General features: G+C 31.7%; 1 protein-coding gene and 1 long non-coding RNA gene across 2 annotated transcripts; one reads left to right on the plus strand and one right to left on the minus strand.

Moving 5' to 3' along the window:
• Positions 1–1,174: 1,174 nt before the first annotated feature.
• On the minus strand, positions 1,175–15,144 carry LOC143072456 (uncharacterized). The gene is made up of 4 exons (XR_012977191.1): positions 14,911–15,144; positions 12,099–12,202; positions 11,117–11,180; positions 1,175–5,358 (listed from the first exon to the last, which is right to left on the minus strand). It is a non-coding gene; the product is annotated as an uncharacterized LOC143072456 (long non-coding RNA).
• On the plus strand, positions 7,144–9,442 carry LOC143072455 (uncharacterized protein KIAA1958-like). The gene is made up of 4 exons (XM_076247378.1): positions 7,144–7,465; positions 7,779–7,936; positions 8,240–8,386; positions 8,669–9,442. The coding sequence occupies exons 1-4, from the start codon at positions 7,272–7,274 to the stop codon at positions 9,361–9,363; spliced, it is 1,194 nt and encodes a 397-aa protein (XP_076103493.1). The 5' UTR covers positions 7,144–7,271; the 3' UTR covers positions 9,364–9,442.
• Positions 15,145–15,930: the final 786 nt, after the last annotated feature.

Here is a 15,930-nt window from a genome sequence, read left to right on the forward strand (position 1 = left end):
ATATACTCCTTCCAATCATTCCATGCACCAAATATGATAGAACTTATTCTCTATAATAATTGCATAAAGTATAAGAAAAACAGACCAAAACACAAAAATTTAACTATAACCAATGAACCAAGAAAATGAGGTCAAGTTCAGATGAGACCTGCCAGTTGGACATGTACACCTTACAATCCATTCATACACCTAATATACTAGACCAATTGGTTATAGTATCTGAGATATGGACTTGACCACCAAAACTAAACCTTTTTTACTGACCCATGAACTGAGGTCAGGGTCAAGTGAAAAAAGTTTGACAGGCATGATGACCTTGCTAGGTACACACATACCAAATATAGTTATCCTATATCTCATAATAAAAGACAAACTAACAGTACAAAAAACTTAACTTTTTTTCAAGTAGTCACTGAACCATGAAAAAGAGGTCAAGGACAATGGACATGTAAAAGAGGGAAAATTCTTAACATAAGACATCTATATACAAAGTATAAAGCATCAAGGTCTTCCACCTTCGAAAATATAAAGCTATTTTAAAATAATTTAACTAACGCTACCCAGATCACTATCACTATGTCGAGCTTTCTGCTACAGAAGTCTACAAAAACCATAAAAAAATTGACCTTAAACTGCATTCGATGATCCACAATAGTGTATACAATTTCAAAGGATTGGGTCAAAAGTCAAATCACAAAAACCACAAGTGGGACTATAACTATCGCCCAGAAATATATGAAATACCATTTTCAAAGGCAAGCCACAACTCTTGAACAATTATTGTAAAAAAATCTGACTTGACCAGTATTTTTAAGCGCCTATTATAGCGTTGCTGCATTTGTTTGCACCTGTCCATAGTCAGGAACCTGATGTTCATTGTTTGTTGATGTGGTTCATAAGTGTTTCTCATTTCTCGTTTTTTTATATAAATTAGACAGTTGGTTTTCCTGTTTGAATGGTTTTACAGTATCCATCTTTGAGGCCCTTTATTGATGCTGTTGAGTGTGAGCCAAGGCTCTATGTTGAAGGCTGTACTTTGAGCTATAGTAATGGTTTACTTTTACAAATTGTGACTTGGATGGAGCGTTGTCTCTTGGCACTCATACCACATCTTATATCTAGTTACTATAACTTCTACACCTAAAATATTTAGGCTTAAACAAATCAAACAATATAATAAACAATCTTTATTGCCATATAAACAAATGAAACATGTATGTGACAAACTAAAACAAAAAAAAAACTAACATACACTCATGCATATGTATATAGTATATATATATCAATTGTTGCAAGTATAAAATATAGTGACAAGTCAAAATACCAATTACAACATAATAATATAACACAAAACTTTTAACCCTGGTATATTAAGAGTCCCCTGTCCTCAGTTCCATTAACTGTTTCATAAAGGAACCTAAACTTTGTACATGTTGAAAATTTGATGGGTTAAGTATATATTGTAGCTTTTTTTATCAGTGCAACTCATAAAGTTGGGATTTTGAGAAGCATTTTCAGTGAAGTAATTATTTCTTAAACTTTTATTTATTACACAATGAAAGAAGAAGTGAAATTTATCATCAATTATCTTTAATAGGGCAAAAATAACTTTATCTAAGATTTCGTAGTACTTTTTAAGTCTACCTAATTCAAGTTACAGACTAGGATGGTAATAAGTTTACGAAATTCAAAGTTTGAATTCAACAAGTAAAATTCTGTCTCAGTATCTGTTTTGAGATCTTTGTAAAGAAAAAGTTTATTATGTTCACATAAATTTTCAATATTAGTTTTATACAGGCTTTTATATTTATTTGAAATTCCTCCTTTGATAACATTTTTTTTTAGAGATTTGACTTCCTTTATAGTATTACATGAAGACACAACTTATTGGGATCCTCTATCTCTTTATGTATAATATCTTTGGCATATGTATACCAGGAGTACACATTTTAAGAATCTAACATCTTACAAATTTCAAATGATTCTTTAAAAAGAGGATTAGTATCTTTAGTGTGTAGCCTAGCCAAATAAAGTAGACCCAGCCACATTATTTATGTATGTGCCTGTCCCAAGTCAGGAGCCTGTAATTCAGTGGTTGTTTTTGTTTATGTGTTCCATATTTGTTTTTCGTTTATTTTTTTACATAAATAAGGCTGTCAGTTTTCTGGTTTGAATTGTTTTCTTATTAGGGCCTTTTATAGCTGACTATGCTGTATGGGCTTTGCTCATTGTTGAAGGCCGTACGGTGACCTATAGTTGTTAATGTTTGTGTCATTTTGGTCTTTTGTGGTTAGTTGTCTCATTGGCAATCATACCACATCTTCTTTTTTTATATTTAATAAAATTTTCTATTGGTAACCTTCTATATTTAAGATGAGTTGCCAAATTTGTTGAGCATTTTCTAACACCTAATATATATTTACAGAATGATAAATGAACCTTTTCAAAAGGTGATCTATCTATAAAAAAAAATGGATCAAAAATTTTGTGACTATAGTTTGCACGAGTTTTGGCTCTTATGAATGGTAGGTATGAGTCCATCATACATACTTTAATACGGGTATGACTAATGAATCAAAAAGCTAAATGCTACTTTGATTGGCACATTACAAATAGCTGAAAATCAGGAACATAAAGCAAATATAATCTTCATAGCTTTCTTGGCTAGATCATTAAAGCTATAGTTAAGGTTACCATTTCTTCTAAGAACAGACCCAAGAAATTTATATTCTTAAACATTGTCAATCATCATTTGAGTTTTATATTTAATAATTGGTTTTTCTAATTTACAGTTTTTGTTTCTGAAATAACATGTATTTTGTCTTCTTTATGTTTACTGTTAAGTGCCATTTATCACAGTATTGGGATAATTTGTTCATACTATTTATAAGTCCATCTTTAGTTTCTAAGAGTAAAATTATGTCATCTGCAAATAGAAGACTATTTAAATCTGAATCTGCTAGTTTAAGTTTAAAGCTTCATTTAAAAATATATCATTTATATCATTAATGAAAATGTTAAACAATGTGAAACAATGTAGGACTGATTGTGTCGCATTGGCGTTCTCCTCTCTGTTTTTAAAGCAGGTGCTCCGCAAGGTGCATGCAGCTTTATACGACCGCAGAGGTCGAAACCTGAACAGTTGTGGTAAGTATGGACACACCATTGAAGCTTGATACAGCTCTGAATTTTGATTCTGATAAAAATTTTGACATAATAGTGTTTCTGACACAAAACAAATGTCAAGATCTTATAAATATATTGTGCAATTAAAGGTTTCTTCTTCAAACAATAAAATAAAAAAAAATAAAAGTGAAAACTACTACCCCTTTTTTGCAATTAGTCCAAATCCTGATATTTCTTTATATATAATTTACAAGAAGTGTAAGGAAGGTGAATCCAATCATACCAAACATTGTATGATAAATGTTTTTGGAATTACCTTTCTTTCACTGCTTTTAAATTGTCTTAAATGTCCATTGAACAGATAAAACCTATTTTTTCCCCTTTTTTTGCCCCTAATTCCAAAATATTTCAAGCCATAATCCTCCAAAGTCAATACTAACCATCCCTTCATGGTATGAAAACTTGTGGTATAATTTGAGAGAGATTCATACACTTAAACATAAGTTATTGTTTGAAAACAACAAAAATGCTTATTTTTGGTCCCTAATTCCTAAACTATTGGGACCATAACCCCCAAAATCAATCCCAACCCTTCCTTTAGTGGTATTGAACCTTCTTGTAAAAATTTATAGAGATGCATTCACTAAAACTAAAGTTATTGTCCTGACACTAAATGTGTCTTTGGACGACGACGCAGACGACATGATTGTATTATACTACGAAAAAAAAAAAATTGCAGTCCTATTAAAAAATGGAGTTGAGGCATTATCAAATTTAAGTGAAGATTCTGTGTCTAAAAACTGTTTTTTTATTACTTGGTATAAATTTTGGCCAACCCCTAATTTAGCCAATTTGAACTTTGAACACAAGACAATCTCTCCAGAGTCAAATGCTCCTTTTAAGTGCACAAAACATGCATATATATTTTTATTATTTTTATGCAGATATTCATTGATCAAAGTTTTCAATATAAACAAACTGTCGGAATATCCTATGGTTTTCCCTGAAATCAAACTGAGAGGCAGAAAATTTATTTATCATAAATATTTTTAGTCTATTATTTAGAATACTACTAAATATTTTATACAGACAGTTGATTAAAGAAATACCTCTGTAGTTGCCAGGATGGCCTTTATCTCCAGATTTGAATATTAATATAATAAAAGATGAATTCCAGTGTTTTGGATAATGACCAGTTTTTAAAATAAGATTGAAAAGTTTAACATAAGATTTTAATGTAACTGGACTATTAATAACTTCATATGCTATTTTATCAGGACCATTGGCTTTACCTTACTTAAGTTTTAATAACGACTTCTTTAATTTCAGCGCATGTGATTGGTTTATCAGTTTCTAAAGTTACAGACATGTCTCTTTCTATAAATTTTAATTCTTCTTGTATCTTATTTTTTAAAGCTTAATATTCCCTAAACAACACAACGTAATTTAAATGTTTAGCTGATTTTACAGAGTTATCTCCCTGTAGTGTTAGGTACCACCTTAATATAGTAATCAACTTCAGTTTTATTCAACTCTTTGTATGTCACTAATTTGGTTAAAGTTTTTTACATTATAATGTTCTATCTATTGTCTCTCTTAGTATGGGTTACTTATGTGTTGAATGTATTGAGTTAAAAGAATATGTTAATAAAGTTGCAAAGTTTTCAAAATAATATAATTTAGAAATTAAAATATTATTGTCCATTGTTTTCCACTGGTGAAGATGTTATATATTCCTCATACTGTTACTTGTGTCATTCAATTATCCATCAATTATGACTCGTATTTTTTTATAACTACTGGTAGTCTGGTATGTATGTTATTCTTCCACTAAATAGCAGTAGTGGTTTGTACTGTATTTCTGCGATCCTGCGGTTTCAACACATATTACATCGTCATCTTAATCTTCAGGATTGCTGAGGTGTAAGTATTCTCTGTCAGTACATCTATGGTTAATTTTTCTGGTGTCTTTTGTGTGTTAACCAGAGTTGAGTCTGGGTATTTAGATGGTGCTGCTACGATTCTAAATTTTGGAGTTATTTCCTGTTTAGTGCTAGCTTCTACCGGTGGAATCCATTTGGCTATTGGTTCTGCTGTGGCTTTAGGTCAGAGTTGCCGTTTTCTCCTTGAAGTCTGTTGTTGTTGTGCATACACAAAAATTGTCTGAATTACATTGTATTTTTGTTATAGTTATCCAACACAAACCTTTTATGCAGCCACAGTAGAAGTAACCTGAAAAAGAAATATAGATTCTTAAACATATCTTAGTCAAAACTATATAATTAAAACACCTATTAATGCAAGAGAATAATTATCTAAAAATAACAATAAGAATAATATATATACACATAACTTTTCTTTTACTTTTTTTTAAAATGGTTTTGGTGGCATTATTAACTGTTAAAACACCAGTCTTTATTAGCAAAATAGGATGAACAACAAGTTATTTGATGTCTGACATTAAATATAATGTTTTTCTTTATAATTGATTTATCATTCATCAGGCCATTACGCTTCTCATTTTTCATGTTGTGGACTTTTATAGTTAACAATACAGTATAGTTTTTTTCTCATTGTTGAAGGTGGTAAAGTGATATGAGGTGCTAAAATCCTTGTCATATGTGTCAATTGACTCATTGCATTGGCAATCACACCGCATCTCTTAATTTTATTATAGTGGTAACCAGGTGCTCCGCAGGGCGCAGCTTTATACGACCGCAGAGGTCGAACCCTGAACAGTTGGGGCAAGTATGGACAAAACATTCAAGCGTGATACAGCTCTGAATTTGGATTGTGATCAAATTTTTGACATTACATGTTTTTTTTTTACACAAAACAAATGTCAAGATTTTACAAATCAATTAAAGATTTCTTCTTCAAACTTTTTAAATCTAAAATTAAATAGTTGACACAGCATAGGTTTCTGACACAGAATGAATGTGGTCTAATGAACTTAAAAGTTTTTTTTTTGCCTTTGAGCAATTCACTATGCTGTTGAATATTAATCCTCTCAAAAAAATGTTTGAAGAAATTTTCTTTTTATTTATGAAATCTGAAATGAGAAAAATTTAAACCCCCCCCCTTTTTTTCACATCCCCGCTTCCCTTTTTCCAAAACTGATATCAATTCAAATTTCTAATGGAGTTTGCAACAATAACTACTCTTTTAAATACATCATAAAATATTAAAATGTAAAATAAAGTATTTGTTATCACTGAATGGTAAAGATTGGTTGGTAGTAAAAGTGAATATACATTGTTTATTGTATAAAACAATAAAAATAACTTCATCAGCAACATTTTATATTGGCAAATTTCCAATGAAGTTATTTACATAAAGTTATTGGCAAATAAAAATAGAAAATGACATCATAGTCATGTCTGGCAAATGTCCAACATACATTATCTAAAAACATTTTAGATAAGATAAGGAAAAAAAGCTTCATCAGTAACATTTTTTATTAATTAACTGGAGCTTATTTGACTAAATACGAGTAAAACTGCCAAATCGATAATTTTGTCCTATAAGGCCAATACGGATTTTTCCGTATTGGCCCGGGTTTAGCAAGCCCAATATTAGCATATTCGATTAGCTCTAGACTAATCGGTTGAAATCCCGATAACTCTAGAGAACTACGGCTAGTGTCGTCTGACAGGAGAAAATGACAACAAAACGATGGAGCAATAGCTCTATAAAAAATATAGATGATGCGATGGATGCGTTAGTTGAAGACTATTTTCACTACGACGATTTATCTAATAGGGAGGCAGAGTACATCAAGAGAAATCTCGCGGATGTCAATGGGGAAGGAAATTTGATTCTGGAAGAAGTTGATTCAGCGAATTTCAACTTCCCAAATGAAATTCTGCAGGACATTGAAAATGCACAGAATCATGAGATTGATCCTGATCCTGATCCTAAGGTCAATAATTGACACTACTGTTCTCTGTGTGCTATCTTCCTCCTCTTATGGTACACCGTTGCTCGAGGTAATATCTCGCGGTACTTTTTTTGACGAATCAGACAAAGAAAATAGCTCGAGTAGCAAGAGGTTTCGCTCTGTCACTGATGAAGACACTGACTCTTTTCTAGCTTTAAGTGTTAACAAGAACACAAAAACTAAAACAAAGAGTGACTTGAAAGTGATGCTGGATTTTTTCATATCTGTTGGAGAAATGCGTGATTCAGTGGAAATACCTGCCAAAGACTTGGACAGTCTGTTATCAAGATTTTTTCTTGGAGTCCTGAAGAAAAATGGTGACGAATATGAGCCTGACTCTTTATCCTCTATGTTCAACAGCTTGGATAGACATTTGAAGGACTCAAAAAGTAGTATAAGGTACGATTATTTTCATGTAGATTATTTGATATCTGTGAGACATGTAACTCCCTTGTCTTGATATAGCATGATAGCCTTTGCATTATTCTGTCAAGCATTATGACTCGAATATTCAGTGCCAATATTTTAATTTTAGCCTTGTGTCATTTTTTTTGGTAAAAACTATATATATCATCTGGGTCAATGTGGTTTTGATGATCTTAAGCTTGTGTACAATGAATATTCCTTGGTTTCTCTTTGCTATAAGTATAAAACATGTACATACAAAAATTACATGTCAGATATTATGCATATCTTTTCTTTAATGTTTCAGTATTAAAAAGGATCCTGAGTTCAACCACACAAGACGGGTATTAGAAGCGAAGCGAAAGGCATTAAAGTCATTGGGCAAGGGCAGTAAACCAAACAGAGCTGAACCTTTGACGACTGAGGAAATCCAAATCTTGAGGGAGAAAGGCGTTATTGGAACACGTAAGTTTAAAAAAAATGTTGTATTCCAGCGTGTCAGTCAGTAACTTTTAATTAAACATTTTTCTAACCTTGTGGCAAACAAATTATTTTATTTCCTTGTCGCCCTCTATCCATCCCTGATTATTAAATGGTTGTTCTAATAAAAAATGTTTAAAATACACATAAGGTCTTGAACAATGAGAGTGTCTCCAGAGGTCTTTTGCATTTTGATACAGTATTTGTCCTTTAAATACTATTTTAAGTTGGATATTTACATTAAGATACATGTATTTTAGTTAAGTTCTTTTTTTTTTCTTTTTCCAGAAAACCCTGATGCATTACTGAATGCTGTGTTTTTAAATAATGCAACATACTTTGGTCTACGAGGTCGACAAGACCATGTTAACATGACATGGGGAGATGTCAAGTTAAAAGCTACATCTGATGGAAAGGAGTATTTGGAATTTAATGGTGAGATTATGTTATGATTTCCATCATTTAAATAGTTGATATTTTAAATCTTTTAGAAATCACAGAATATATACTTCTGTGGATAATGGATGTACATGTACAACAGTCCTGACAAAAGTTGGTAATTTGTGCTTTTAAGGATATTAACCATTGTTTTATATTTATCAAAACAAATCTTACTTACTATGCAATACATGTTTTTTGTTATATAAAAGTGAAAGTTTTGTACAGACAGGAAGGATAATTCTTCTTTAAATATTGACATAAGCATACTTTTTTCAGAAAGAAGCACCAAAACCCGTAGTGGAGCAAAAAGCAGGGATTTCCGGGATATTACGCCAAAGATTTTCGGGGAAGGAGGAAGTAATTGCCCTATTCATGTTTACAAGGAATACAAACGGCATAGACCTCAAGACACATTAACTGATGAACATAGATTTTATTTGAGGCCTTTAGATAATAAACATGAGGAAATATGGTACACTCGCCAAACCATAGGCAAAGATAAATTAGGTAAAATGGTAAAAAATATGGCAGAAAAAGGAGATCTTCAAGGAAGAAAGGTTAATCATTCGGGACGTAAAACTTTTGCTACCACACTACTTCAAAATGGTAGACCTGCCAATGAAGTTGCTCAATTAGGAGGCTGGAAAGGCATTAGTACCTTAACTCATTATTCAGTACCGTCTATTGAACAACAGCAACAAGCTTCTCACACAATATCTAAGGTCATGTTGCCGAACTCAGATTTACAGACGACATCAGATTCAGAGGAACCTTGTGAACTTTCAAACTCAAATACATTAGTTCATAATAATTTAAATGCAAATGTATCAAATACAAATAATCAAACTGCTAACAAACATGACAACCCAATGGCCATGTTTGCAGGTGCAACTATAACAGGTGGTGTTTTCAATATTAACATATACTCAGGGGAAAGAAAGAATACTATAAACTGCAGCCAAGAGCTTTAATCTGAAAACTAGATAAAAACATGTTTTTTACTTGTTGTGTTTATTTACTGTTGATTATTTAATAAAATTGTTACTATTTTATTGTTTTGATTAAAATCCTCAATTTTCATTGATACATATTCAAATCACTACTATTGAAGTCCTGAATGTCAGATTTTCACACTATTTTCAATCTTCATATTGGCCCGGCTAGAGTTCATATTGGACTGGTTAATTAATAAAGGTATCATTGCGTAACAATTTTCATATTGGCTTAGTTATAGGTCCTCGGGCAGCCATATTGGCCTTCGGCTTCGCCTCAGGCCAATATGGTACCCTCGGACCTATAACTAAGCCAATATGAAAATTGTTACGCAATAATACCATAATATTGGCAAATTTCCAATGAAGTTATTTACATAAAGTTATTGGCAAATAAAAATAGAAAATGACATCATAGTCATGTCTGGCAAATTTCCAACATATATTATCAACTACTATTCTATACAAAGAAAGATAACTCTAATTGAAAATTAACTGCTATTGCACAATATTGTGCAATTAGATATTTCTTGCTATTGTGCAATACTGTGCAATTGAAAATTTCTTGCTATTGCACAATACTTGATATGGAATCCTGATTTGGACCAACTTGAAAACTGGGCCCATAATCAAAAATCAAAGTACATATTTAGATAAAGCATATTAATAAGCCCAAGAATTTAATTTTTGTTAAAATCAAACTTAGTTTAATTTTGGACCCTTTGGACCTTAATGTAGACCAATTTGAAAACTGGACCAAAAATTAAGAATCTACATACACAGTTAGATTTGGCATATCAAAAACCCCAATTATTCAATTTTTAATGAAAACAAACAAAGTTTAATTTTGGACCCCAATTTGGACTAACTTGAAAACTAGGCCAATAATTAAAAATCTAAGTACATTTTTAAATTCAGCATATCAAAGAACCCCAAGGATTTAATTTTTGTTAAAATCAAACTAAGTTTAATTTTGGACCCTTTGGACCTTAATGTAGACCAATTTGAAAACGGGACCAAAAATTAAGAATCTACATACATAGTTAGATTCGGCATATCAAAGAACCCCAATTATTCAATTTTTGATGAAATCACACAAAGTTCAATTTTAGACCCTTTGGGCCCCTTATTCCTAAACTGTTAGGACCAAAACTCCCAAAATCAAACCCAACCTTCCTTTTATGGTCATAAACCTTGTGTTTAAATTTCATAGATTTCTATTTACTTATACTAAAGTTATGGTGCAAAAACCAAGAATAATGCTTATTTGGGCCCTTTTTTTGGCCCTTAATTCCTAAACTGTTGGAACCAAAACTCCCAAAATCAATCCCAACCTTCCTTTTGTGGTCATAAACCTTGTGTCAAAATTTCATAGATTTCTATTAACTTAAACTAAAGTTATAGTGCGAAAACCAAGAAAATGCTTATTTGGGCCCTTTTTGGCCCCTAATTCCTAAAATGTTGGGACCAAAACTCCCAAAATCAATACCAACCTTCCTTTTGTGGTCATAAACCTTGTGTTAAAATTTCATAGATTTCCATTCACTTTTACTAAAGTTAGAGTGCGAAAACTAAAAGTATTCGGACGCAGGACGACGACGACGACGCCGACGCCGACGCCAACGTGATAGCAATATACGACGAAAAATTTTTCAAATTTTGCGGTCGTATAAAAATCAACATTGACATGCTATTAGATAAATAGTTCATAAATCTGTCTCCTGATTCTCACCATAAAGGTCAGCTCCAATGGCTATTGCCAGCCTCAATCCTTATGGACAAGCTGTGATGCTAACCTAAAATATAAAATGCTTTATCATCAAAAATTGGTTTATAGTATATAAAGGTAATACATGTTGAGAATATATGAATTAGACAGCTATCCAGCAACACAGCAATTACTTATGCAATTAGAAGATATCCTTTAATTTACTCATATAATGGTACTGATAAATGAGAGTAGACTCCATTTAGTTTAAACATATCTATTTATAGTGGATTGGGAAACAAGTTTTGCAACTTATATTAATCCCTTTCCACTTTGCGGGTGCGAGTGTTGTGCTTGTAGCGGCATTAGCCTACTCTTTTTTGAAATCTACAAGGGTGTCTTTAACGTGCAAGAGATATGGCTCTCTCTTGACACGGGTCAGCCATTTATCGTCCCCTTCCGACGGACTATCATCGTTTCCTCAAGACAATACTCGCAGATGGTGCCATTTCACTTGTCAAGATAACATTTACTAAATATTGTTTTGATTTCTTACTACATAAATCAGATTAGTATTATATCAACACTTAAGTTTGTAAAATTCCTATAAAGATGTAATACAAAAAAGAAGTAAAAGAATAATGACTTGATTTCAACTGCACAAAAATCTCAATAATTTACTGAGTTATCTCTTATTGAATAAACAAATCTTGGTTGAAATTGTCTCCCCTTTGAAGTAATATTCCAATCTGTAGGCTTACTTTTTATAATTTTAATAGTAAATCTTGTTGATATACCTGGTACACGTATCTTTAAATATTTAACAGGTAAAATAATTCAGTGTTTTGCATGCAGAAAATAAAGTTTTGTTTCTTGTTTCCCGGTAAGTTTTACACTCCTACCTAGGAGTCTTCTCCCGTATTCGGAAGAAGAATAAGAAGTTTCTTAATTTTTATCAAATATTACTAGAGAATGTGTAGAAATTGTTAGGCTTAAATAAACTTGCCTTTCTTATTATCTTGGTAAAGCTGCAATAATTTCTGACTTGGTTGAAGATTTCTTTAACCATCTTCCATGGAATAATGCTCTGCTGGCTTGGATATGGAAAAACTATTTGAGAAAAATAATTGAAACAATATTTAATGCAAAAGAATAAGTAACTGAGCATTACAATGATGATGTACAGTATATAACATTTCTTTACTAGGAAAAATTTAACAGTCCCTCAAGTTATAACTGATATTTTTCGCAAATACCCCCATAACATGATATATGTGTTTACAATTTTTATGGTTTTTTTTGTTTTTTTTAAATAGTAATATTTGATCAAACAGGAAATTCTTGATAATGAAAAGCCCCAATTTTACAAACCCTGCCTATAAAAGTTAAAAGTGATATTATAACAAGTCAATCTAATACATGCATGCCATTCTTAATAATGTTTCAATAATAATTAACAACACTATTAAGAAAAAGACATTTTCATTCGACCAAGTAGGTCAACTTTTGGGTTTTATCCATTACCTGTTGCACCCCTCAGTTCACAGGCACTCGTCTCAGAATTTTTTTTCCTATATACCTTTATTTAGGGGGGAAAAATCTGAGACGAGTGCCTGTGCCTCAGTTTCAGAATCGACTAAGCTCTCCATCAGGATATTTATATGTAATCCATCAAGGTATTTATTATATCACAATTTTGCTTTAAATAATGATGGAAAGGTTATAAATATTAGTCGCAATAGGTTTTCTTTCCAGTGCCTTTGACCAATGCAGACAATTAGCACAACCTTCACACCAAAATTTATCATTTTTCTGGAATGGAATTTTCATTTCCCTCAAAATACCTTCTATTTTTAAATGCTCATAACTTTTTTATTAGTGCAAGTTTTTGGAAAAACTAAATTGTTTGTTAAAGTAGAAACATTAATGAATTTAAATCAATAATAAAATTTTCCAAAAGAAGAACGCATCATTGTGTAATTAAGGTTACTTTTCTAAATTCATTTTAAATCACATAAATTCCTACCCAGAATATTTGAGAAAAATCAATGAAAAGTTCAAAACTCAACCTACAGTTTTATGCATCCTTGGCTGTCATAACATTACTATGCTACAAATGGATGAAAAAGACAAGTTGTTACTACAAGAGATCTTGAGAATGAAGCTTAGCGAAGATGCAATTAGTAGTATGCAGCTTTACAACACCACCAACAAGAATGAAGCTGTGCACAGGTCTTTGAGTGTGAATTTACCTAAGAATGTATGTAATCTTCTCAAGAGACATGGAGGCCAGATTGGCATCTGGAATTCACAGAAACAACAACATGCCAGGAACCTCAGCAAAGCATGGATAAAAAGTTTACCTACAAGCAAGACTATGGAAAAAAACTGAAGTTAAACATAGATGTCTTACACATTGTTACACAGAGTGGGGAAAAAATAGTGGAACATAGAGAGGCCAAGCTAAAAAGTAAAGAGCAAGATGTTTACAGAAAAGGACAGTTGGACCCAGTGCCTGCCTTTCTTAGCCATAGTACTAACTGCAAGAGAAAACTACCACCAGCACCATAGATGAGACAGCAACCCAGCAACTCAACCAAAGGTCCTTTTAAGGACCACCCAAATCCTTCAAAAAGATATGTGAAATTGGTGTTTACACCAATTAAATAAAGTAAACATTTAATTTAATATTACTTAGGGGCAGTTTTTTCTTGTAATTTTGCTCAATATTTTGGAATAAGTCCTTTAAGGATGTACTTAGGTGAGGTAAGGTGAAAATTAATAAATTAAGAAGTTAAAATTGATGCTGGTAGAGCATCAGTCAAGGATAAAAATAAGCTAAAAATATTGATAGGTCATGGACCTCCTTTTCGAGATATTTGAGATTTAAAATATGGTGGGAAAAGGCTGACTCGGACTTTTACTTATACATGTATTTGCATTGGTATTATTAGGTCTCAAAACAAAAGAAAGAAAATTAAGAATCTTCTAAAATTTTGGTAAATGACCTTTCATGAGCTATTAAGTCTTATATAAAAAGATAAGGCAGCAACCATTTGATTTTCTGGGGGGGGCTATAGTTTTTTTGGGAAAAAAAAGTTTGTTTCCAGTTTTTGGAGAAAAAAATAATTTGTTTTTGATTCTGAGAAAAAAAAATTGTTTGTTTCACCCTCAGCTGCCACTATATGTAATGCTAAAATTGAAAGAAAAAAATTGTTTTCGACTTGTCGCGAAAAAAATAGATTGTTTTTCGCCACCGGCGAAATAAAAAATTTGTCCAGAAAAAAAAACCATAGCCCCCCCCCCCCCCCCGAAAATCAAATGGTTGCTGCCTAAATGGGTGTTATGGGGCAAAATATTTTACATTGTATTGTATGGAAAAACACCAAGGAGTCCGAACATTTGACACAAATTCCAAAACCTCACCTAAGTACATCCTTAAATGATTTAAATGAAATATTTCTTGGCAGAATGAGTAGGAATTTGCTCAAAACAGAAAAATTATGAGCCCCTGATTTGAGATTTGCCGCAAAAGTTTCAACATATAAACTTAACAAACCCAAAATATGGTAAAATAGGCATCAAAAATTATTTTCCAATCATTTACTATAAATTAACAATAAAATATCTTTGCATTTCAAATTTGAAGCAAATGGTGCAAATCAGGAGACCATATTGTCTTCTTAGGTCGGAGAACACAGTTATTTTCCTTAAAATTGTCTTTCAAAACATATTAATGACAATTAAAAAAAAATCCACCTGCTCTTTTCCGATAAGATTTGGTGTGCATAAAGTTTGACTTTTATCCCAAAACATACCAAAAATTCAGAAAACTCCAGCTGCTCATTTTCAAACATAAGGACACCGGTATGGATAAAGCCAGAGAGCTTCCGAGAAGGGAAAATTCCACCTTTATTTTCATTAGGGCAAGGTTCCGGTGCAAAAAGTTGACATGCATTTTACACAACGAATTACAAATATTTTTAAAGTCTTATCTTTTACCTAAATACAAACAAATAGTAAAAAAAAACAGTCAAGGAAAAAAAATTAAGAAAACATTACAAATGTAAGAAATATAGACCCCCTTAATTTTACTGATACATCATTCAAGTGTAGAAAAATTACATTTGTCTTTCTGTAAGTATATCCTCGGAACAAGAAAATCTTCATCAAACACTGACCGTACAAGGGCTGTATAGCCAGACAAGGTCGTTAAAAACTTCCATTTGTTGTTCATTAAACATAGCTGTGAGAACAGAGCTTTCTAAAAAAATGCTAAGCTAAGAGATAACTTTGGGAAGGTGTAAAAGGCAATACAGAGATACAAGATACGAGATACGAGATACAGCGATACAAGCATACAAGAAACGAGATACGAGATATGAGAAACAATTATAAGTAATATGAAAAAAATAAGTCAAGTGTGTTGAACTACACTAATTTCATTTAGACAAACTGTTAAAATTGTAAACTCTGGGAACTAATAGATAAATTTGTCAACATCAATTTAAAACACAAGCATTACAATAAATAAAAGCTTCTGAAGATTATACAATTTTATTTGAGGTTATTGGCCTGTGCCATAATTTGATACTACCATGGTCAAACATAAAAATTCTTTAGTGATTTATTTATTTAAAACAGATAAACATCTTGTTAATTATATAAATGTAGACTATTTCAACATAGATTTTTAAATTGATTTCTTAATCATTTGTTTATTGTCATCTTATTTAAAAATAATAAAGTCATATTAATATTCACTATAACAATTATGTTTTTGTGTACCTTATAATTTGTAAAAGACTTTCTGTTTTCTACTGGAGTTAAAATGACAC

The sequence above is a fragment of the Mytilus galloprovincialis genome, chromosome 4 (assembly GCF_965363235.1).
Source record: "Mytilus galloprovincialis chromosome 4, xbMytGall1.hap1.1, whole genome shotgun sequence".
NCBI classification, from domain to species: Eukaryota; Metazoa; Mollusca; class Bivalvia; order Mytilida; family Mytilidae; genus Mytilus; species Mytilus galloprovincialis.